Source organism: Felis catus, chromosome A1 (genome assembly GCF_018350175.1).
Source record: "Felis catus isolate Fca126 chromosome A1, F.catus_Fca126_mat1.0, whole genome shotgun sequence".
Taxonomy (NCBI): domain Eukaryota; kingdom Metazoa; phylum Chordata; class Mammalia; order Carnivora; family Felidae; genus Felis; species Felis catus.
In genome coordinates, this window is record NC_058368.1 from 112,444,647 (window position 1) to 112,468,382 (window position 23,736).

At 53.9% G+C, this 23,736-nt stretch overlaps 1 protein-coding gene and 1 long non-coding RNA gene across 2 annotated transcripts in view; one reads left to right on the forward strand and one right to left on the reverse strand.

The window, feature by feature from the left end:
- The window catches only part of TGFBI (transforming growth factor beta induced), a 32,775-nt gene extending 12,526 nt beyond the window's left edge, over positions 1-20,249 (forward strand). The window contains exons 3-17 of the mRNA XM_003980782.5: positions 2,385-2,449; positions 3,702-3,862; positions 4,199-4,363; positions 4,621-4,767; positions 6,805-6,946; positions 9,506-9,718; positions 10,563-10,700; positions 11,283-11,428; positions 12,409-12,545; positions 13,332-13,462; positions 15,891-16,015; positions 17,290-17,392; positions 17,972-18,051; positions 19,153-19,177; positions 19,600-20,249. Of these exons, the coding sequence (XP_003980831.2) occupies positions 2,385-2,449; positions 3,702-3,862; positions 4,199-4,363; positions 4,621-4,767; positions 6,805-6,946; positions 9,506-9,718; positions 10,563-10,700; positions 11,283-11,428; positions 12,409-12,545; positions 13,332-13,462; positions 15,891-16,015; positions 17,290-17,392; positions 17,972-18,051; positions 19,153-19,177; positions 19,600-19,640 (1,819 nt within the window). The 3' untranslated portion in view covers positions 19,641-20,249. The remainder of the gene's footprint in view (positions 1-2,384; positions 2,450-3,701; positions 3,863-4,198; positions 4,364-4,620; positions 4,768-6,804; positions 6,947-9,505; positions 9,719-10,562; positions 10,701-11,282; positions 11,429-12,408; positions 12,546-13,331; positions 13,463-15,890; positions 16,016-17,289; positions 17,393-17,971; positions 18,052-19,152; positions 19,178-19,599) is intronic.
- Positions 3,228-5,498, reverse strand: LOC109500666. The gene is made up of 2 exons (XR_002158365.2): positions 4,929-5,498; positions 3,228-3,455 (listed from the first exon to the last, which is right to left on the reverse strand). It is a non-coding gene; the product is annotated as an uncharacterized LOC109500666 (long non-coding RNA).
- Positions 20,250-23,736: the final 3,487 nt, after the last annotated feature.

A 23,736-nucleotide genomic window follows, 5' to 3' on the forward strand; every position in this document is an offset into this window, starting at 1 on the left:
GGCGGACCTGACCGTAATCCCACCTCTCCAGCCCCAGCCACAGAGCCCTGGCGTTTATCAGAGGAGCCCTGGGATCCCGCGTATGGGTGTCCCGTGGACCTATGGGCCCAAGGCTTGGAGCTCTTCCCAGACTTATCTGGGAGAAGCCAGTGGACACTCTCCTTCAAAAGACAACTTCTATGCCCCCTACAATACTCCCAGGGACTAGGACCATGAGTGTGAGATTGGAATGAACCTTGGATATCATCTAGTTTAACCTCACCCCATTTCGTAGATGAGGCAACTGAGACCCCGAGAGAGAAGTGGACTTTCGAGGTCATAAGCCAGGTCTCCTAGCTCTAGTACTGTTTCCATGACACCACACTGCCTTTAGAATCAGTGGCATACCTTTGCACATCAGTCAAATCTTACTTTCGTTGCAGAAGATGACTTCAGTTTCCGAAAATAAAATTGTAGGTTGGTCGACATGAGTCCTGAGACTATTTAGCCCTTACAAGCAGAACTCTTATGGGTTTAGGAATAAGGGGTTAGAAGGGAGCAGGATGAGGGAAAGGCTGGAGAGGAGGAGGATGGGGTGGGCAGGAGGATGGAGGGAGCCAGGCAAAGAGGAATATGCGTGGCTCGTCACTCCTTAGCCATTTCCCAGAGGACTGACTCATTTCTGGCAAAGCGATTCCTGTAGCTCCCTGGCTGCCTGAGAATCCTAGTCGGTCTGTCTCTGAAACACCCCCTGGACGACAGATGAACCTGGCTTCGTCTTCTCATGACTCACCAGGGCTTCCCTGAGCTGACTCCTGTTGAATTAATAAGAGCAGAATGTCCTGGGCTCATGGAGAGCAGCCTCCCCAACTCCCAAGCCCGCATTTCTCCCCCGTCTGCCCGCCTGTCTTTGAACGAGGTTATTGAACATCCTATGAGAGCCCTGTGGTGAGCACCTATGTGTCAAAACCCGAGTTCAAGTCTGAATTGTCTCCTGTCCCGAAGGGACAAGAAAGGAAGGGGCAGGGCATAGCTGCTCACATCTGGTTACAAGGCTGCCAGAGAGGATTGTGTTCACTGCCAGTGCAGGAGTGGTCTTCGAGAAAACTTGGGGATTTGATCAGAAGCAAGTCTTGCCTAGGTGTAAGCTTTTAGAACACTTACTTCCTTGTGATATTTCTTGGAATTCTCAGTCTTTTTGGTTCCCCAGAACATGCGGTTAGCTGAAGCTGTGTGTTTCAGACCTCCAGAAGACAGCAACTGTCCCATAATATACTGGCCAGAATTGGGAGAAGGGAAGTTTTTCTGCCAAATGATTTCAAAGTTTAAAACTGTATACTGCCAGGGGCGCCTGGATGGCTCAGTCAATTGAGCATCTGACTCTTGATTTTGGCTCACGGTCGTGACACCTGCTGAGCGTGGACCCTGCTTGGAATTCTTTCTCTCTCTTTCTGTCTTTGACCCTCCCCTGCTTGCTCTCTCTCTATCTTTCTCTATCTCCAAACAACAATAATAACAACAATAACACACACACACACACACACACACACACACACACACACAACCCACAAATTGTGTACTGCCAGTCTTGTTTTCATCCAGGTACCAAAGAACCTTGCAAACTGGTGATATCAATGATGTTGTCCTGGAAGGACGATAGGATGAATTGGTTGAGGGATGAGGGTGAGTGGGGGACACTTTGCTATGTAATCCTTTGTATATTTTCAATTTGAAACCATACAAATATGTTTATTGATTAAAATTTTGTTTTTATTTTAAAGAAATGAAAAAAAGAGCTTTGTTTTTACTTTAAAAGTGTTAGAGTTTGATTGTAAAGACAGAAAAACTTGATGATCATCTATACACTGTCCTTCTGGGTCCTCGAATTGGACAGCAAATGACTGTGAGAGACTGAATCCCATGACTGTTGGAAGATACACACGTACATTTTACAGATAAGGAAACGGAGTCAGGAGATGGGACTGGCAAGGGAGGTCCCAGTCGGTTAGTGGCAGACTCAGCCAGGACACGTTCGGGGCTCCTCTTCCTCCTCCCTGCTGTCCCAAGAATGCTGACGAGGGGGTTTGCCGTGAGTTATGCTGGAGATAAGTTCCTAGTGGGGCTCTTTTCTAATCCTGCTATTGAAAAGGCCACCACAGTCCCCTCTGGATTGCTGGAGGGATGGTGACCATTAGGAACGTTCTACAAAGCTGAGGAAGAGTGACAAAGTCTTTGTTCCAAAAGGCACAAATGGGACTGAGAATGAATGATCTCCTCCAAGACGGTACAGTGTTGTACCATCGTTTCCCTTCCTCTGCCTGTGGACGCCCTTCCTGGAGTGAGGACTGATGACAGCCAGGAGAAGGGGAGCCCCGCCTTCCCCTCATGTGTGTGTTTCATTGCAGAGTCATCAGCTATGAGTGCTGCCCTGGGTACGAGAAGGTGCCAGGAGAGAAGGGGTGTCCTGCAGGTGAGTAAGCCAGGCCTGGCCCGTTGGTACAGATGGAGGGAGATGGGGAGGGAGGAACACCCATGTGAGAGGCAGCAGTGTCCACGGCGGAGGGGAGGGTGGCGCGGGTCTGACACACAAGGCTGCACGGACATGCCCCCCACGTGCTCTCTGGTTCTGGGCTCCGTGCGAGGGCCAGAGCATGGAAGCTGGGAACACGGAGCTTCCCGCCCTGCTCCTTCCTATGCAGGCTGACCTCCTCACGGGGCTAGCGGAACAGACTCCAATTCCAGCCTGCCTGTGCTGGCCTCCCAGCCATGGGCTGCTGGCCTTGTTGTCTCTGGCTAGGAGTGATTTCTGATCAGCTCTGCCAGAGAGCCAGGCTGGAGCACGAAGCCACCCCTCCTCCCTCTGTCAGAACTTGGCTCATCACAGTCCAACAAGAAGAGCGGTAGACCAGGCAGGATCACCCAGAAATGGCATAGGGAACCACCAATGGCCAAAGACTGTGTGGCCCCTGTCTTTTATCAGCTATCAGGCATATCCCCAGGGGCTGTGCAGAGTGGGAGTTTTAACTATGAAATACTTGCTGTTGATTCGTTGAGCATGTGAGACGGAGTTAAAAGGAAGGGGCACTTTGGTTGGTACCAAGGTCTCGAGGTCATGGTTGGCATGGCGGGAGGCTCAGGTGGAAGGCAAGTGGGAAATAGGCAGTGGAGAAAGGAGAATGGCCTCCGAGAGGAGCTCAGCCTCTGAGCCTTCCCTCGCGCCCTTTGAAATGGACGGTGAGCTCACTGTGGGAGGGGAAGGCCCCTTGTGGGACATAACATTTTATTGCTTGTAAGTATACAAAGAACCTGGAAGGTCTGTAATGCTCTTTCATTCTAGTAGAGGCCATTAGGAACCCGGTTGGGACAACTAGATGAATCAGAAGGCCTGGTGTGTAAATAAGGATATCTATTTCCGACGTCCATTCCTGCCGGTACTCTCTAAATGTCTGGGAACAGAAGCTTCATCTTGCGTATGGCTAAAAGATGAAAAATTACCAATTAGTTGAGTCCGAGTAGGGAGGCGTTTGACCTACGGAGCCGCTGTAAGAAGCGTGTGACACACGTGACGACCTTGAGGCACATTGAGACACAGTGGACGTGTCTGGGCTTTCCCACACACTTGTCCCGCAGCTGTACCCACGCTCTCTGCAGCCCAGGGAGGGGGGCCGTCTGCCTGGGGTGGGCCCCACAGCCTGTGCCTCCTCTGTCCTCTGCCCCCACAGCCCTACCTCTCTCAAACCTTTACGAGACCCTGGGAGTCGTCGGCTCGACCACCACCCAGCTGTACACAGACCGCACAGAGAAGCTGAGGCCCGAGATGGAAGGGCCAGGCAGCTTCACCATCTTCGCCCCCAGCAACGAGGCCTGGGCTTCCTTGCCAGCTGTGAGATGCCTGCCTTACTTCCCAGAGGGGGGTGCTTGTGGGCATGAAGGATGAGGCTCTTTAGTGCTTTCCCACTGTTTCAGGAAACGTCTTCCTTGAGCCCTCAGAGAAAGCCAGGGAACCCGAGTTAGAATACACCTCACCAGGTTGCCTCCAGTGCCCCATCTGTCCAACTGAGCTCAGCAGACTGACTTTGGTGCTCACGGAGGAGAGGTCCTTGGCAGAATGGAGGCGTGGGGCCATTGGGGTTTCAGAAGCGCCTTTCCCAGGGTAACAAGAACCTCCCCCCTTGAACATGTGGTCTGCAGCTAAGTGCAACTCCGGCCTTCCTTCTAGGAAGTGCTGGACTCCCTGGTGAGCAACGTCAACATCGAGCTCCTCAATGCCCTTCGCTACCACATGGTGAACAGACGAGTCCTGACGGATGAGCTGAAACACGGCATGGCCCTCACCTCCATGTACCAGAATTCGGACATCCAGATCCACCACTATCCCAATGGGGTAGGGAGTCCCCAGCTACCCTTCCCTGTGTCCACACCAAGCCTGCCCCTGGTCCGCATGTGGGGCTGGTTTCTGGGGTTTTGTCCTGCAGGTGACATTGGCCGGAGGTAACCCCTGCCTCCTGCGCCTGCGTCTCCTCAGGCCCTCTGGGTCCACGGGTGTGGAACCCGCCTTCTGCACCGCGTTTTCCCTTCCTGGGGCGTCAGGCCTGTGCCTCCGATGTGTCAACCACTCCTCCTCATTTCTTCCCTGGGCAGATAGTGACCGTCAACTGTGCTCGGCTGCTGAAAGCCGACCACCACGCAACCAATGGTGTGGTGCACCTCATCGATAAGGTCATCTCCACCGTCACCAACAACATTCAGCAGATCATCGAGATCGAGGACACCTTCGAGACCCTTCGGGTGAGGGACTGCCCTGGGAGGGGAGCCGACCTGGGGACACACCACCTCCCCAAAGGGCCTTCTTGTGTGGGAGAAGCAGAGGATGTCTCCATGTTCATGGGCATTTAGGGGACATGGAACAAGCTCCTCTAAGTGCCCACGAACAGGAAGGGTCCACTTACCAGAAGCTCGGCTTGACCACAATGAAACATCATAATCCTCTGCTGGAAAAAAATGTCTCTGCCCGTCTTCTCCTTTGTCAAGCTTTCCTTTCGTGACTCCCCTGGAAAGTTCCGTGGTCTCCAGCTGCAGCGGGGCCGGTCGCTTGAGCCCGAGGCTGCCTGGGCACACACTGTGGGTTCCAGAGGGGAGAGGGCCCTTCCTCCCAGGCAGTGGCTCCCATACGTGGGACTAGAATAATGTCAGGCTGCCTGATCTTCTGGAACACATGTTCCTACCATGGGGCCCTGCTGCAGCCATACCCGTGTCTCCTTTGAACTCAGACCGGCAGTGAGGCCACCAATGTGGACATGGGAGGCTGGGTTTGACTTCTGGCCTGGCTTCTGACCTGGCCACCGAGTACTGTTCCTTCTGCCCTTCCCAGCAGGCATTTGTCTTACAACTGGAGTGGCAAGCAGGCATTGCTCTTGGCAGTGGCTGCTGAGAGGAAGTGAACACAGGCTGCCCCGTCAGGGGTTTTGCCCTGATTCAAGGAGAACTTCCTGACCACAAAGGACACCAAGGGGGGTGGGGTAGTTCCTCCCCTGGAGATCTCCAACACAGAGAGACAAACACCCTGGGGCTGGGCTGCCTCTGAGGTGGCCTCAGGAAGTAGCTCTGCAGGAGACTCTGCTCTCCAAACTTTCCCCCTGCTTTCCTTCTGGGTCACTCCAAGGGCAGGGGTCTGCAAGGGAATGATGTCCCTACAAAGTTGGGGGCACATCTTTTGATTAACCATAGTTGACCCCGCTGAGTAACCTCCTCTTATTGTTTAGGTTTGGCAAATATTCCTTCTTTCCTTCTTCCTCTTTGGATCCTTCTAACGCCCATCCTTCCTCCCACTAACCCGTACTTAGTAACACCTGCTACTTCCCAGGTATTGTTCCGTGTGCCAGGGGTATACAGGTGAACAAGATGGACCAATTTGTGTCCTCTGTGGCACTTCTTATTTTTTCCTGGGGAGACAGACAAGATGCACACGAGGTAGCCATGGATTGTGCTGGGCATTGTAAAGTCAGTGAGTAGGGAGCAGAGGAGGCCAGTTGACGCTGGATGGTCAGGGAAGGTCTCTCTGGAAGAGGTGACTTTTGAGCTGAGGACTAGAGGATGAGAACGGCCAGTTAAACAAAGCACAGGGGCAAGAGCACGGTCAGCAGAGGGGAACAGGTCGAGCAAGGAGGAGGCCAGCAGGGCCAGAATGAAGACAAGTACGCCGACAGAGCGTGAGGCGGGAGCAGCCGGGCCACCAGGGGCTGGTCCTGCGGGGCCGCAGACCGGGCACAGGAGTGTGTCCTCATCCCGAGAGCACAGGGAGGCGCTCGATGCTTTTGCAAGATATTCTGGCTGCTCTGTAGACGCGGGTGATGGGACCCTCCCACTCCTGGAGCTCACCCAGGTAGTATAGCTAGTAGTTCTTTATACAACGTGAGGACAGCAAGCCCTAGGAGTATGGCGACAGACCCCTTCTCAGTTGCAGAGTGGGGGTGGGCATGGGGCGATCGGGGGTTGGCTACCTAGAGAAATGACATTTCAGTCAAGTCCCAAAGAAGGAATAGGGGTCAGAGAAGCAAAGAAAGAAGGAAGGGCAGAGGGAATGGTGGGGCCAAAGCGTGGGGGTGGGAAGGACAAAGCCACATGAAGTCACTGAGAGCTGGCCGGAGGGGTAGGAGCTCATCAAAGCTCAGAGAGGTAAGCTTTGGTTCGGCTCTCCATCTCGTCTTGGGCTTCTACACAAGCCTGAGGCCCTTTGAGGCAAGACTGGCGACACCGTGTGTGCCTCTTGCCTGGGGAGCATCCCAGAACCTTTAGGGAAACCTCCATCCTCTCCCCTCCCCACAGGCCGCCGTGGCCGCCTCTGGGCTCAACACACTGCTTGAAGGTGATGGCCAGTTCACGCTGTTGGCCCCGACCAATGAGGCCTTCGAGAAGATCCCTGCTGAAACCTTGAACCGGATCCTGGGTGACCCAGAGGCCCTGAGAGGTGAGCACCCCTCAGCTCCTGCTGCCCCCTCACTGGAGCAGCAAGACTGAGCCTAAGGCCTGCTCTTGTCCAAGACAGACATGTGGCCTGATGTCCTGTCACAGGACAGACATGCCACCTGACATCCTGTCTCATTGCTCCCAACTGGCTCCATCTCTGCCGAAGCCAGAACAGAGCCATGGTTGGAGGGGCGAATACAGAATCTAGCCACCTTTGTCTAATGACACAGTTGGGCTGAGGAGCAAGGCAGAGTTGGAGGTCCAAAGCAGGCCCTGGCCAGACTCAGAAAGAGCTAAAGGCCTGAACGATCAAAACCAGAGCAGGGCATCCAAGCAGGCAGCAGCTTGGAGGTGTGGGGAGGAGATGGCAGGTCCTGGCATCCTGGAAATGAACCCATCGTGCTGACCCTTGAATTCTTCCTATGTCTGGCCAGGGGCCTCATGGATAATCGAAAATTACAATTAAATTCAGTTACGGTCAACTTCATAGCAGAGTCCCTCAGTGTTTCCTCAGTGGGTTGCTTAGCTAGGGGTGCATTGATTATTGGAAGGACCATGCACGTGAGAGAAGGGAGGGGAGGGGAGGCCCGGCCCTCCCCGCCCCCTGCCATTGCCCCCTTCAGCTCCACGAGTGCTGAGCCGCTCCTGCTGACCGCGAATCTCTTGCAGAGAGGAGTTGGTCCCAGGTCCCCTGTGGACCCCAACCCCACTTAGTCATCCCGGCTATAATCCAGGGGTGACATCATTTCTTTTGAATCTATTTAAACACACCTTTGAAATCTACAATCTACAATACCTACTGCATTTCAGACACCCTGTAAACGTAAAATGTTCTCCTTGCAGCCACGCAGGGACGGGCGAGGGCACATTTCTGAGAGCACAGATGGGGATCTGTTGTGTCCAGATGTTGTGGCGCCTCTGTGCCTGGCGTGTGGCAGGAACTGGGGCCACACAAGGGAACATGGTACAGACTTGCCTTCAAGGAAGTTTAAACCTAGCTGGGCTTAAAGACAGGCCGTGGGTTCTGAAGACAGGCCGTGGTGACAGAGATGCCCCCACCCTCATGGGCACCTGCAGCCCGAGGCATCCCAAAGCTTCCTGGAGTTGCTGAGACTTGGGTCCATCTCAGCACACTGAACTTGCCATTCAGAGCTATGCTTCCCGTAGCACCTGTTTTGTGCAGAGCACATTTGCATCTTTGTAGATATCAGAATTCCTGATGAGAAGCAAAAGACACTAATTTTTCCCTTTTGCACATCTGCCTTTTCCTGCTCAGTAACCCATTTGCTCTAAGCAAGAGCCCTCTGCACAGGGCTCTGGCTGGCGGGCTTGAAGGCAGAGGGACAGGAGTGCAGCCGGACAGGCTCTGTTGTTTCTAGTGGGTTGGCAGACAAGCGAGAGGCCCGGGCTGGCGTGCCTTGTTGGAAGACTGGCTTCCAGCCCTGGCCCTGCTCTCCCTCCCAGTGGCCCTAGTGGGTCACCCCACCCTGCCTTCAGTTTCCTTCCCTGAGAAGCTAAATCCCGAGGCCTCTTTCCCATAGCGACCCAGCTGTCCTTTCTCTCCCGCCGGCCGAAGGGCGTCAGCACTGGCTTTCAAGGCCCCCAACGCCCCTGCAGCAGCCCTGTGACTCTGCAGGTCCTCAGGGCTTCCTCCTGTCCGTGACTGTGCGGTTTTGGTTCTCACACTCGGCACAGATTGAGACACGCCTCTGTGGCGAGAACATAAGACAAAGGGCCCTGAGTGGCCATCTGGGAACTTGTTTTGCGTGGCTGGGGTCATGAGCCGCCCCCCCCCACTGCCCCTTACAGCTTCCTCAGGGCCCCCAACTTCTGCCCCGTCCCTGAAGGGCTCCTGGACAAGTAAATAAAGGATTCTATTTATGATTTATGGGTGGGGTGAATGCAGTGGCAAAGACCGTGTCTTTTTGGTCACTGTCCCCAGCCCCTAAGCAAGGTCCTGGCAACTAGGAGACCCTTGGGTAAAATGAACAAAAACAGATAAAATGAGCAAATACTCCCAGAACTCTCATTTGCTATAGTTTCCATCTTTGCCTCTCACATTTTACATTTTCTAAAGGTCTGTCGATAAAAAGTCCCAGGGTGAACTCACTTTGAGGTTCAGGTACTAGTAAGAGAATTCCCCTTAGATTCAGGTACAAATGAGCCAGTCATTAACACGTGTTGGGCATTCACTGTTGCCCAGCACCGTGCTGGGTACTTCACGTTCAGAGCTCACACCGCCCCCAGGAGAGGAATGCCGAGCTCATCTCCCCTGAGGAGGAAACTGAGGCTCACAGAGGTTCAGTGAATTGCCTGGGGCCCCAACCGCTGGTGAGTGGCCGAGCTGGGATTCAGACTCAGCAGTCTGCCCGCGGAGCTGGGCTCGACTCGGGGCAGCAGCAGGAGGAGGGGAGGACCCGGGCTTGTGTGGTGCCCCAGCCTCACCTGAAGGGCAGCGTCAGAGAGAATAGAATCGTTACAGCCATGGAGGCTGCGTGCTGGCCTCTGATATCAGCCTGGAGCCAGCACCGACTCGACCTGTGTCCTTTTCGACCCCCAGACCTGCTGAACAACCACATCCTGAAGTCAGCCATGTGTGCCGAAGCCATCGTCGCAGGGATGTCCGTGGAGACCCTGGAGGGCACTACGCTGGAGGTGGGCTGCAGCGGTGACATGCTCACCATCAACGGGAAGGCCATTATCTCCAACAAAGACATCCTGGCCACCAATGGTGTGATCCACTACATCGATGAGCTGCTCATCCCAGACTCAGGTGAGCCAGGCCTCCTAGGCTATGGCCCTTCCAGGCCTCCTGTCCCCTCTGGCATCCAGGGTGGAGACACTTGGGGAATGTAGGGATCTGGGGGGCCATTTCCTTGCCTGCACGCAGCTCACAGCCTCTCAGGAGAAAGGGCCTGGGCCCCTGTTGGGTTGCAGCCGGGACTGAAGCATCTTGAGCTGCCGGCCTAGGAGTCCAGGCGTTTCCTTGGAGGCAGTGGAGGAAGCTCAAGGGAGGTTGGAGGGAGCTGGGGAGGGAGCCGCTCGATCACAGAAGAAGCCTTTCAGAAGATCTGCCTGCACAGAGGGCCATTTGCTGACCTCAGAGCATGTGCCTTCTCAATGATGCCCAAGCATCCCAGAGTCGCTGACCCTGGGAGAAATGACCGAATGGACTTTGGCTTGGGTTTCATTCAGCATGCTAGCTAGCCCCATTCTGGACTTCGAGGGAGGTCGGTTGCTCAGGAGTGAAGCAATTTCACAGGAAAGAAACCAAACCAGAAGAAGACTTTGTACGGGTGTGGTTGCTGGCATTATCTACTGCTCAGAAGCCATGACACGGATGGCGCTGCCCTGCTGCAGGCATTAGCCGGTGCCCTGACCAAGGGTGGGGACAGAGGCCAGCCCCTGCTCGCCTGCACCTCCCCTCACTCCCCTGCCCAGTGAGACCTGGCGACCAGTGCCCTGATGACACGAGCCCGCTGCGCCCCAGCAGTGCCGAGAGGGCTGTTGACTTGCAGGATGACATTCCTGCTGGTGTGTGTCACGCTCTGGGGTGGACGGATGATAAATGAAAACAGCACTTCTAACTTTTGAACCTGCGTTCTCCTTCCTTGCAGCCAAGACGCTGTTTGAGTTGGCTGCAGAGTCGGACGTTTCCACAGCTGTTGACCTTTTCAGACAAGCTGGCCTCGGCACTCATCTCTCCGGAAACGAGCGGGTGACCCTCCTGGCCCCCCTGAATTCCGTGTTCAAAGGTAACATGGTGACAGCAGCCCCAGGAGTTTGTCTCTGGGGTAGCTCCCCCCCCACCACTGTCACCTCTTGCAGCCTCCTCCCTGATTGCCAGCACCCTGCAGAATATTAGCACTCCCACCCAGCTCAACAGAAACCTCGGAGGCTCTGGCACATCATTTGGCAGAGCAGAGAATGCATTTTGGGGATCTGGTCCCCAGAATTCAAAAGTTCACATCTGGCCAGAGAGCAGAGCACTCTCATGCCTTTTTATGTACAGAATCAATCGCCCATGTGATCATCAGAAGGTCAGAGTGAGGATACAGCTGAGCTGTGGTCATGGGGAAGGCGGAGGAGGGGGCCAAATGGTGTCCATGCCTTCCCCTCCCTCCACGGGCAAATCTCCAAACACCCTCGATTATCTAGAGCTTTTTGTTTGGTTAATTTGCAGAAGATGGCAGATGTTAAGGAATTTGGCAGCCTTACTGCATTTCTCAATCTCCCGTTTCCAAACTTAAGGAGGGTTGGCCTTCTCACTACATTTGTCTCTCATTCTCTTCCTTTCTGGAGCATGCCTCTGGACCTACGCACACCTTCCCTTACAGATGGAACCCCTAACATTGATGCGCGCACAAAGAATTTGCTTCTCAATCACTTGATTAAAGAGCAGCTGGCCTCCAAGTATCTGTACCATGGACAGACCCTCAACACTCTAGGTGGCAAAAAACTGAGAGTTTTTATTTATCGCAATGTAAGTTCTGGTTCCCCAATTGTCCTCTTTCTTTGTCTCAGGTCTAAGAAATGGAAGCTGTATTAGTGGTAAAAGAACATATATGTCTATGTCTATGTCTATGTCTATGTATGTGTGTATATACGTATATATTGTATATGTATGTGTGTATATATATATACATACCTATTTTATATATATATATATATACATATACACACACACACACACACACACACACATAAAATCTCAATAAACAGAAGCTTGCCTGAGTATGTGTGTGTATATATATATACTGATTTCTAATAAGGAAGGAAGGAATTTCTGGAAAGTATCTTATTTGAAAGGATCAAAATGGGAAACTGTAGAAGGATTAGAATCTCCTTTGCTGGCAGCCTTTGGGAATAAACCACACAGCGGTCTCAGCTGTCTGGGTAGGCAGCCGTCAGCCTTAAGCTCAGAGTGATGAACAGGGGAGGAGGAATGGAGGTTTTAAATCCTTGGCTTATGTGAACAGAAGCCCCCTTAACTGAATGAGCACAGCCCTTCCTGGTCCAAAAGGCTCTTTTCTCTCTTCTCCAGTCTCTTTTCTGTCTTCAAACCCAACAAAATATCAAACAGGAAGCACACCACAATGCAGTCCTTCCTTGGAACCATCCAGTACCATTGACTAAAGATGGTTGTCATCTGTTACACAGATGAGTCAATAGACTCGATCTATTGATTTGACCACTGTTGATGGACACCACGTGTGATGGGATATTCTCATTAGGGGACCTCTCTATATCTTTATTGGGGCCCGATAGCCATTTTTCCTCAACACAATTTTTATTTTTTCTCTTCTGGAGAAAACACATTTTATCCTAGTCTTAATGACCCACACCAGTGTATATCCATTGATCTTTGCAGATGAAGCCATCAGCAGGCAAATGCCCTGACCAAATTATGAGGCCCCCATGTGGGAGGATAACGTGCCCTTTCTCTGCTCCTCTTTTGCATAGAGCCTGTGCATCGAGAACAGCTGCATTGCCGCCCATGACAAGAGGGGCAGGTATGGGACACTGTTCACCATGGACCGAATGCTAACCCCCCCAATGGGGACCGTCATGGATGTCCTAAAGGGGGACAATCGCTTCAGGTAACCAGCTTCTCCCAAGTGGTCATGCTGGGGCAGGACGTTGGGTCTCAGCTCTCTGTCAAGCTCCCCACTTCCTCGGGGATTCAGTTAATGCTGACAGAGCACTGGTCACCTTCCAGGCTGGGGATCTGGGAAGGGTGAAGGTCAGACTGGAAGCTTAGGTTGATAAAAAGGGTTATTTCTGGGAATGTGATTCTCACATCCTTGGGAACAGGGAGGGGGCGACATTTTTGTATTGAAGTCCGAGGAAGACATCATATTCTCTTTTTAAAGTCCCAAGTAAGTGGAGAGCACCTGGTTTTGAGTGTGGGATGAATCTCGCTCTGAGCGATATCCACTCATGGCGCCCGGAGACTCCCAGCTGCTCCTTCTCAGGCTCCCTGTGTTGCTTTGCTTTCTTGCTCCTCTCTCTCCTTTTCTGACTTGCTCACTTACCACAGGGTGCTCTGACACCGGAGTCTGGGAGACCAGCCAGGCACTCCCCTGAATCGTATCCCCAGGGCCCGGCGGCTCGGCCAGTCTGTGGGTTGGCCATGCTGCCGGCCTCTCCCTTCCTCCTTCCCTCTCTGGCTTCTGACTTCCGGCCATTTGACTGAGCTTAGCATTTATGGAGAGAAGGTGCAGACTGGAATCTTCCCTCTTTGTGTACGAACCGGGAGTGAAAACCAGCCAGGGGTGTGAATTCCATTGCTGGGCCCCACCTACCCACAGTGGGGAGGCATTTGGGAAAGTGACCGCCCCTCTCCCCACCACAGGCAGGTGACATTTTCTCTGCTGTCTCCACAGCATGCTGGTGGCCGCCATCCAGTCTGCAGGGCTGACAGAGATGCTCAACAGGGAAGGCGTCTACACGGTCTTTGCTCCTACAAATGAAGCCTTCCAGGCCATGCCACCGGGAGAGCTCAACAAACTCCTGGGTAAAGACCAACTGAAGTACATTTTCCATGGTTTCTAAAGTGACCGTATCGGTCAGGGGACCCGCAGGAAACAGGTGGCACGTTACAGAGGGTTTCACTGGAAGGAACTGAATGAGGAGGCTGTTTGTAAAACTATGGGCAGGAGGAAGGGACCAGCAAAGGGTGATGACACCCAGGCCTGGGGGTGGGGAGGAAGGTGGAGGAGGGGACAGGGAGAACCAGAGCTTCAGAGGAGGGACACAGGACAGCAGCCAGAGCCACACACAGCTGCTGGCAGAACCAGGGCAAGGGGGCCAGGACTACCTTAGCCTCGTTCTCTTCCCACATGCCCGTTGCCGTGGGCCTCCTATCAGCTGTGAGTTGGGGGGACACGGGGCAAGGGAGCCTGGACAATGTGCTTCACAGCCATCGGCCTCCCTGAGAACCGTACAAGGCAGAGAAGAGTGGAAAGGCATTGAGTGGGTAACAGCCAGCCTGGTCACTGAGACATGTCTGCCGCTGAGGACAGCGATAACGAAGCCATGTACCTTCACGAAACGTCCCTCAGGATAAAAGCTTTACCAACAAGCTATTCCTGGCCCTGAGAAATTTAGTTGAGGATGTTTCAGAGGTGATCCTCGCAGTTCAGAGCTTGGGCTCTGGGATTAACTCAAAGCTGCTTCCCATCCTGGCTCGGACATTCACCAGCTGAGTGACCTCTAGCAAGTTGCTTAACCTCTCTGAGCTTCAGTTTTCCCATTAGAAAAACGAGAGCACCTTGCTGTGTGTTGTGCGGAATAAATGTGCTGCTGGGCGCTGGGCACGCGTCCTCCCTCGGGGTTGGCTACGATGAGGAGGGGGTGGGGTGGGGGTGCAGTGTTGAGCTTGCTCTTGACACACACACCTCACAAAAAAATGAGCCTGAGGAGGAAGAGGTGGGGGGGGGAGAGGGAGGAGGAGGAGGAGGAAGGACCTTGGCCAGACCTTGGGGCCCACATCATAGACACCTTCCTTCCTGCTCTGGAGCAGGAGAATAGGAAATTCAGGTTGTAGGCAGCCCCGAGCTGAACTTGTGTTCTGTTTAAGATTCTTTATTGCCTGGTAAACGCCTGTCTCTTTGATGCTGACGTATGTTCCCGAGAAGAGGGGAGAAGTTCCTTCTGAACATAAACTTGTTCCATCCTCTCTGTGTCCAGCAGGACTGCAATATTCCCCAGTGGCCTCGGGCCTGCTCGGCCTCCCTCGCGTGTTCGGTCGTGCAGGAGCAGGGACGGGGTGGGATGTTGGTGTGCCCAAGGCTGCCCACACACACCTTCCGCCAGGTCCGCGGGCAGGAATAGCCCCCAGCCCTCCTGGGAGACAGAGACGGAAGGCCGTCCAGGTGTAAGAGGTCAATCCAGGTGTTAAATGTCTCGGAAGAAAGAAGCCTCTCGCACCCCCTGGGGGCCGACTGGGCGCAGCAGCTCCCGGCAGTATTTTCGTGGAATGGGAATCCGTGGCCGCCAGGCTGTGGGTGTTTGGAAATTACTTGGTACCTGGTGTCTCCATCCCACGGGCACTGATGTGGATTTGTCAGTAACCAAGTGAACTCTCCAAGATGCTTTAAAACTTCCCCCGTTCTCAGTTTCGAGATGCTGGAAATAGCCATCCACAGGCCCTGGGGAAATCTAGCCACTGGGCTGGGACTGTGAGTGTCGGGGCGGCCGTGATGGAGAGGAGAGGGCAGCTGGCGGCTTCAGGCATTGCCTCCCACACTTAATTTGGAAAATGCCTGTGCACCTTTATGAGCAATCGGATGCTCTCCCCAGTTGGTGGAGGAGCTGATGTGGGCTGGAAGGAATGTTGAGACGTGACGGGAGGGGCGCCGTGGAGGGAATGCCCCCCTCAGCCCTGACCTCATCGGCTCCACAGCCCCCCCCCCCCAGACTGCAGCTGTTGACTCTTTTAAGTTCTCCCTTCAGGAAACAGCGGCCGCAGAATATGCATTTGAGGGCAGAACGTGTAAATATTTCACTACTGTGTTATAACCATCGGGAGCCATGCTGATGATGAAATGTCCCAGATGCCGGGGCTGGAAAGGTTCCTAGCTTTCCAAGCAAATATTTAGCTCATGGAAAAATGAGTCATACTCATAGAGGAGTATGGATTAACTCCTTCTCGGCATCACAGAGAGCTCTCGCTTAGCCCATCAGCCCCCTGACTGCCGAGGCAGATGCAGGGCCACAGACATGGGCCTTTTTCCCCTGAGCCTTAGGCAGGTGGCGGGGGCGGGGGGGGGGGGGTCCGAGGGGTGAGCACACGGCAGGTGCTCAAGGAGTGCTCGTTACCTGTTCAGGGAGTTCTCCATGTCAGGCATCACCGCTCGCATGCCCTCTGGGCCCTCCTTGACCACGCCAGTGACCAGCCTTGGAATGAACTCTGCTCTCCCTTCTTTCCCATGAACCTGCAGGCAATGCTAAAGAGCTTGCCAACATCCTGAAATACCACATTGGCGATGAGATCCTGGTCAGCGGAGGCATCGGATCCCTGGTGCGGCTGAAGTCTCTCCAGGGGGACAAGCTGGAAGTCAGCTCAGTGAGTGTGTTTCAGAACCAAACAGCCGGCCGGGCACCGTCACTGGGGTTCCAGGGCTTCTCTTGCCCCTGGGCCAGCCTTAGACACACACACAGTCTTGAAGATGCACCTTGAATCTCTGAGTGCATTCTGTCCAAAGAAAGAAAAGAGAAAAGGGTTTTCAGGGAAATGAGGCGAGACTGTGGCGGCACACAAATAAGAACTTGCAGATTTGCTCAGGAATCAAGCATCCGACTGACATCTGGGAGAGGCCATTAGATCTTCCTCCCCTTAAAGAGACGATGGGCAATTACTTACGCGTCTTGAGGAATCAGTCCCCCCGGCCCCTTCCCGCCCCATCCCTTCCAGTCTGGGGCTCGCTGAGCTGTACCATGTGCCAGACCATCCCAAGAGCCCTTTCCTTCAGATGCTTGGTCTGCAAGCTTTCCCTTGCTCTGCACTTTGATAACACACATTCCGCTCTGAAGCTGCCTCAGGGGGTTCTTACCTTGAAGAGAGAGAAGAGATAGCTGGCCCCGCTCCGTGAAGCTGCCCGTGGCCTCCCTGGCTGCACCTGGCAAGGTCACTGGGCTTCCCCATGGAGGGACCGCTCATCTAGTATGTGGCTGGCTCGGCCTCTGCTGCCTGCTCCTCTCTCCCATCCTTCCCCCATCCCTTTGCATATCACTTCCCCATGAGGAAGCATGGCAAGGGGTAGGAATGTGATGACTAGTTGACTTCTGCAGGTCCCCTGAGAATCTCCCAGCTCCTCGTTTGGGGTGTTGGGATGCTGTCACAGGCTTCCGTTCTTCCTTCCCCCTTGGGATGACACCTGAGGTTCAGGAAGGACAGAGAGAGACACCCGGGTGCGCTTCCTATGGGAGAGGTAAGGCACTGAGGACGAGTGGAAGGAAGGAGCCCTGCACCAGAACTGGAGGCCCAGCTTCTGTTCCCAGCCATCCCACCCGCTTAGCTTAAAGGAGGCACCTGGCCTCTCTTGAATCTCTGTTTCTCTTCTGCTAAGTGAGACGATGACATCTGTGTCTTTACCACATGTCGCTGTGAGGACCAAGTGACTAGCACGGAAGGGTGTTTTGTAAATTACACCGGGCTGAGGCACACAAGGGATCAGAAAGAGTCCGCCAGACTGAAGGTGTGGCTGGCAGGGACCGTTCCATTCACCAGGTGTCCCTCACACTTAGCACAGTCTCTGGCATCCAGAACTGCTCACTGAGCACTTGCTGAGAGTAAGATACGTATGGTCTATGTTCAACAGTGGTCTCTTTTTCTCCCAGAAAAACAATGTAGTGAATGTCAATAAGGAGCCTGTTGCTGAAGCTGACATCATGGCCACAAATGGCGTGGTCTATGCCATCTCTAGTGTCCTGCAGCCTCCAGGTAAGGCCCTAAAGTACCCCATGGCCCCTCAGTCTGCAGCTGACTCTTCTCCACACAGCAGCTGGTACTCGACAGGAAAACTGTTCGAAGCGAAGATTAGTGTGCAACGTGCCCACAGAGGGTCCGTGGCCAGCATCGCTGTGGCTGATCCAAAAGTGAATTAGGAACTGTTGGTTTCAAACGCGCTACCCCAGAAACTCAAGCCAGATTTCTTTTTGTTGAATTGCCTGGCTGTCTTCACCCCACTCAGACACAGACACAGACGCGGCTTTCTCACACGTGGATGCTGGGAACGTGGTTCCAAGCACGCTTCTTACATCTCGCCTCATGGGAGCTCTCTTTACCTCCAGCAAAGTTGAACTTGAGTCCAGCCTCTGTCTGCACTGTGCATTCACCTTTCTTGGAGCTCTCTCCCCATGGGCCAGATTCCATCCACCCTCAGTTATGAAAAATTTTAAAGGAAAAATTCATCGGCGAATGTGAGGCAGGAAACCCAACAGTGCCCCTCAGTCACGGTCGCTATGAATGCCGTGCTAATAGTTTTGCTCTCACCAAAGTTGCCTTTTCTTTCATCACCAGCCATCAGACCTCAGGAGCGAGGGGATGAACTTGCAGACTCTGCACTTGAAATCTTCAAACAGGCGTCTGCATATTCCAGGGTAAGACGCGGCTAGGTTTGCCTGTGGCCTCAGCACCCTTGGTGCCTCTGCTTGGGCCCCTGGTTGGGGAGGGCTCTCTGGGTCCCTGTCTTCCTTGGCTGCCCTCCCAGGGCTCCCGTGAAACTTCTCCTCACTCCCATTCAGGAATCCTTAGCACTGGCCTGTGTGGAGTTCAGAGAAAAGAACCCAGGCAGCCCCTGTACCTTTGTGGGCCAAAACCCAGGCCTATAAACCAAGGCCTCTGAGCCTCATTCTATGGGGAAGCCCATAGAATGCTGGTGAAAACAGATAAAGCTCTAGAATCCATCTATCCAACCAGGGCAACCCATCCCAAATCAGCCTTCCTGCTGATTTCCACAGTGTGGCCTCTACGTGGCCTCTAAGTCACCCTCTGGTTTCCATGATGTGGCCCGTCTTGGGTGATGCTGGGGCTCTTCAGGGTAGTGGTGAGGATTCTGGATACAGGGCAAGTGTGTGTGTGAAACCTCCCTTCCTTGCTCCAGCTTCTCTTTCCTCGCAGAGCCTCTGTGATTCTTCCTGGGCTTCTGTTCCTGCTCCCCAGCTTGCCCAGGGCCTCCTAGAAGCCCCACTCAGGCTCCTTTGCTGCTTCGAGTGAGGTGGAGCCCCTTGGGAATATGGGCACCTTACAGAAGACAAGAGGGTGCGGCTGGAGGTGGTTCTTACCCCAGAGACCCAGAGCTGGAATATGTCCTCTGCTTTTGGACAGAGAGGTCTCCTCAGTGCCCCTTGAGAAGGGTTCTTGGCTCTGAGCTCCTACTCCTCAGGGCCACCCCCTGTGCCATCCCAGCTGTCCAGGCTCTAGGCTTTGGTCTCTGTGGAAGTCAGGTTTTGTGGTCTCCCAGGAATACCCACCTCAGACTCTAGTTGGTTGGGGCTTACACTTCACTTGGGGCTGCTGACACTGACTGAGGGGCTCCCTGGGGCCCAGCAGCTACACATTCCCATTCCTCTCCCTCACCCCTGGCATTTTTTGTGAGTAGTGTGGCAGGGGGCAAAACCATTGCTGTGAACACATGCAGGGACAGCTTTCACTGGAAAACTTGACACTTTGTGCGTTTTTTTGTTTGTTTGTTTTTTCAGGCCGCCCGGACCTCTGTGAAACTAGGTAAGTCTGGCCTGGATTTGAAGTCCTTGTATACTAACTAGTTTGGGCCTTTCCCCCAAGCAGGCCCAAACGTGCCATCTGCTGTATATAGATAAGAACGTCATGGTGCAATAAAACCAGCCTGGCCTTTGGGGTCAGACGCAGAACACTCACTTCCCTTCTCCATAAGATGGAGATAATAAGAGTACCAGCATTTTAGGCTTGCTGCGAGTTTTTGGCTTTGGGAACCCAGCTGGAAGACGGAGAAAATCCCAGTTCAGAACATTGTTGAGTGAGACAGCAAGGCTCACCAACCAAAAAGCACCCGGGATGTGCGGGAGAGAGTGGCGGAAGGGGCCGCCGGCCATGCGCTTGTGACTCTGCCAGTGTCTTGACAGACAGGGGCAGTTCGCACGTCTCACCTTGAAATTTCTCTCTTCCAGCTCCTGTCTATCAGCGGCTATTAGAGAGGATGAAGCATTAGTGCGGAAGATGTAGGAAGAACGCACTTCGGCAGCTCCCTGCCACTTTCTCTGAGTTTACCAAAGAGACTGAATGTTTTTGAAACCAAATATCACACACACTTCAGTGTATCTGGGCGGCACCATAATGAGATCTGAGCCCTGGGTGGGTGGAGGGAGGAGAGAAAGAGATGTCCTTTAAATTGTTTTCCCCCCACACGCGGCTGGTAACCTACTCCACGCAGAGACCTGGATGTCACTGCCTGAGAGTCGCTTCCAAAAAGGCCCTGTCCCAAACGTGGAATTTCCTGCCCATGCCAAGCGCTCTGGAGAAGGGAGCTGAGGTTTTGTGGAGCTCGCAAAACACGAATCACACGCTCCAGCATCCTGGTGGGGGGGAGCCCTGGCGTGGTCTCTGTAAAGCTCTTTAGCAACTGGAGAAATGGCATCATTATAAGCTATGAGCTGGCACTGCTCTGTCCAGCGCGTCTCGTGCCTGCAGGTGGTTTGGACACTTCTTTGTGGCCCTGTCCAGGTAGGAAAGAGAGGGCAGGTGGAACACGCAGAGCCCAGGATTTCCCAGGTGTGGCAGAGCCATCGTGTGTTGGTGAAAATAAAACCAAAGGAACATGTGCCTGTGTGGACGGGACCTGTGTGCTGGTCTGGGTATTCACGAGGGATAGGTTTCGGTTTCTCGCGGCTCGCGGGTCCTTCTTACCGGGGCTCCACCTGCAAGCGGCTGCAGTAGCCCTGAAAGGAGAGCTGAGGGGACCGTCTGTGGGCCGTGCTGAGTCTTTGCTGAGCTTTTTTCCTTTTCAGTCTCCACAGGCCCTGGGGGGCTGAGTCCTCAGTCTTCGCTTTCCTCCCCAAGTACCCATCTCCCTTGCAGCCTCGTGAGCCCCGCCTTCGGGTCGGACTTTGGAATGCTCAGCGTTCTGCCCTGTGAAGAACTTACAGGCACAGTCCCATTAGACAGATGAGGAGACCAAGGTTCCGGAAAGGGAGAGCCACTGGCAACACAGAAAATAGCTGAGCTGGGACTGCCTCCCAAGCCTTCTGCCTCCCAGAGACGAGGCAGGGGAGCCGTTCAAGGTTTTCTAGACCCAGACCCCCTGTGCGGACCCACACACAAATCCCTGCCCCTGCTCCTTTTGTCTTCTCCGTTTTGAAATATCCTCAGCACAGATAGGCTAGTGCAACCGGGGCATCACCACTCCCTGCCTATGTGGCCTTCACCTCTCAGGGCCTCTGTTTCATCATCTGTACCAGGGGGATGACCATATTATCTCCTTCCTGGGTCCATCATGAGGAAGAGATGAGATGATCCTGGTAAAAGGCTTAGCACAGCATCAGGTATCCTTACTCCCGTCCTGGTGTCGGGGATTGCTCAGGATCAGTGCAGCTGAGAGCCCTTCTCTGGTTCTGTCTCGAAGGCAGCCCACTTACTCGGAGCAGGGGGTCAGTGCTGCCTCCCACACTCTGCCAGGGCTGTCTGGCTCCAGCAGGCGGAGCCCATTCCACTTCCAGGACCCCGAGACCCGAGGACGGTGCGTCCGTAGAGCCACTGCTGGCAATAGAGCCCCTGCCCCACAGCCTGGGGAAGGACAGACGTTACCTCTCACACCTTAAGGTCACTCATCCATCGCCCCGAGGCGCTTCTCAGTGGCTCCACAAATAGCTGTGTTAGGCTCTGTTTTCATGAAGCTTCCCTGCTCATGGGGAAGCGAATTGGGAATCTGCTAGTGGCACTACCCCCTGAGCTTCTGTGACAGATGATGGAGAATCTGAGGAAGTAGGGGTGGAGGAAGGGATGCCAGGGAGCTCCCGGAAGTGGGAGGAGTGAGAGCAGGTTCAGGAGCTAGCCTGGGGGCAAAGGGCTCTCGGGGAGAGGGTGCCCTGAAAGGTGACATTTAGCCCCTTCTGCGGGCTGGTGCTGTTCCCACAGCTCTGCCCTGCTCACCTGCACCCAGGGGCTGCTGGTGATGGCTAGCTCTCGCAGAACTGCTGCAGCCATACCTCACTTAAGCACCCGAAATGCACACCCCAGACCTTCCAAGAAAACGCCAGAACCAAAGAAGTGGTTGGTGTAACTTTTAAAGATCCCTTAATTTAAAATAAAAATCAACACAAGTTCCTTAAAAACACCCTGTGTCCCTGCGACCCCTGCCCTGCCTCCACCCCAGCCTCCCCAACTAGGGGCTCCATTCTTTCAGCTGCCTGTGTCCTCCTTGTGACTGAGCATCACACACAGCCTGGCCCTGCCTTCCCTCCTGGGTAAAGAGGGTCAAGCTCCCTTTTTTGGGTCCTCAACACCCCGACCCCCGCCTGTGTTTTTCCTGGAGACCCCGGCTAAACATTCGGTGCTCCCATCTGGGAATGGATGCCCAGGGCTGGGGGAGCGGCCCCTGGATGTTTGGGGGGTGGGCGGCTGCTGGAGGGAGGTGTGTGCCTGCCGTGTATCCCCTTCCAACAGAAGCAACAGAAGGCCAGAGGCAGCCCAAGCCTGGGCCGGCCCTGACCACTGAGCCCCAATGAGGAAAAGGAAGGAGAGGGAGAAGGGAAGGGCTCTGCTTGGCTCCCTTCTCTCTGCTTCAGCCGCTGGGTGGCTGCCAGTGCCTCCGGGGTAGAGAGGAGCACAGAGACCCTGAGCAGGGCCGTGCCTTTCCCACACAGGGCCACCTGGCTCTGGGGCCAGAGGAGGGAACCCTGCACTGGGCTATGCACTAAATGCCTTATCTTTCCTAGTCTTTACAGTCTTATAAACTAAGTGTGTATGAGTAGTTTTCATTTTACTGCTGTGGAAATGAGAGCTTAAAGAGGACGTCTGCCAGATGGCAGACCGGGCAGAGGCTGGAACATAAACCTGGCCCACGTGGCTCCAGACCTCACCCTCTCAAGCGCTCTGCCCTCTCGGCCCCACTCACACCGGGGTGTCTGGCCAAGTAGGACATGGTTCTGGGGGGCTGGAAAGGGTGCGACGCCCCCACCCCTTCTGAGAAGCCCCAGAAAGCCTGGTCTCTGTTTGCACAACTTAGACCGTAACTTGTTTCTGTGCTGCTGGTGGCCAGGAGGGGGTCAGCAACAGCTGCGAGTGCCCGGGGCCACAGGGATGTCAGGAAGGAAGAGAGGAAGGGGATTTCGCATGCAGGGAAAATGCCTTTGTGCTTGAAGCCATATTCAGTGTCATGGTCTGAGAGGAGCTGCCCGGAATACTGTGCTCAGAAATCTTTCCAAAGCCAGGAGAGAAAGCCATGGAATGAGGGATGGGCCCAGTGCCCTTTCCAGACAAGTCAAATGAGGCCATCTCTGGCCATCCCAGGCTGGCGAGGACAGAAACGCATCCCCTCCGTGGGATCCTGTGGCCAAATGCCGGACTGAAGCAGTTTGGGGAGGTACACACACTCACAAATGCTCACACATTCGTATGCATGTGCTCTCACATGGTCACACGCCTGCACACACTCATTCTCACATGGTCACACACCTGCACATACATGCACACACTCTCACACACTCGCACACTAACTCCCCCCCCCACACACACACACACCCTTCCGCAGGCCTGAAAGGCCCCAGACAGAGCCTGGGGTGCAGGTAACTGGCGGTGGCAAGGGGACTCTGGGACCTGGGAGAGGAAGGGGAGCAGCAGGGTCCCACTGTCCCCCCCAGGAACCTCTGGCTGTGGCCTCAGGCCTGTTGGCGGCAGGCCGCACACGTCTGAAGCCTGATGATCAGTTAAGTATTTTTTCACGTGTGTATCTTCTTTGGAGAAATATCTATTCAAGTCTGTGCCCATTTTTGAGTTAGGTTGTTGGCTTCGTGAATGTTATAGAAGTTCTTTACATACTCTGGATATATTTTATTTCGTAAAATATATGACTTGCAAATATCTTCTCCCATTCTGTGGGTTGCCTTTTTACTCTGTTGATATTGCCCTTTGATGAATGGGAATTTTTCATTTTGATTAAGCCCAGTGTATCTGTTTTACTTTTGTTCCCTATGCTTTTGGTGTCATACCCAAGAAATCATTGCCAAATGCAATGTTGTGAAGTTTCGCCCTATGTTTCTTCTAAGAGTTTTATCGTTTTAGCTTTTATGTTTAGATCTCTGTCCCATTTT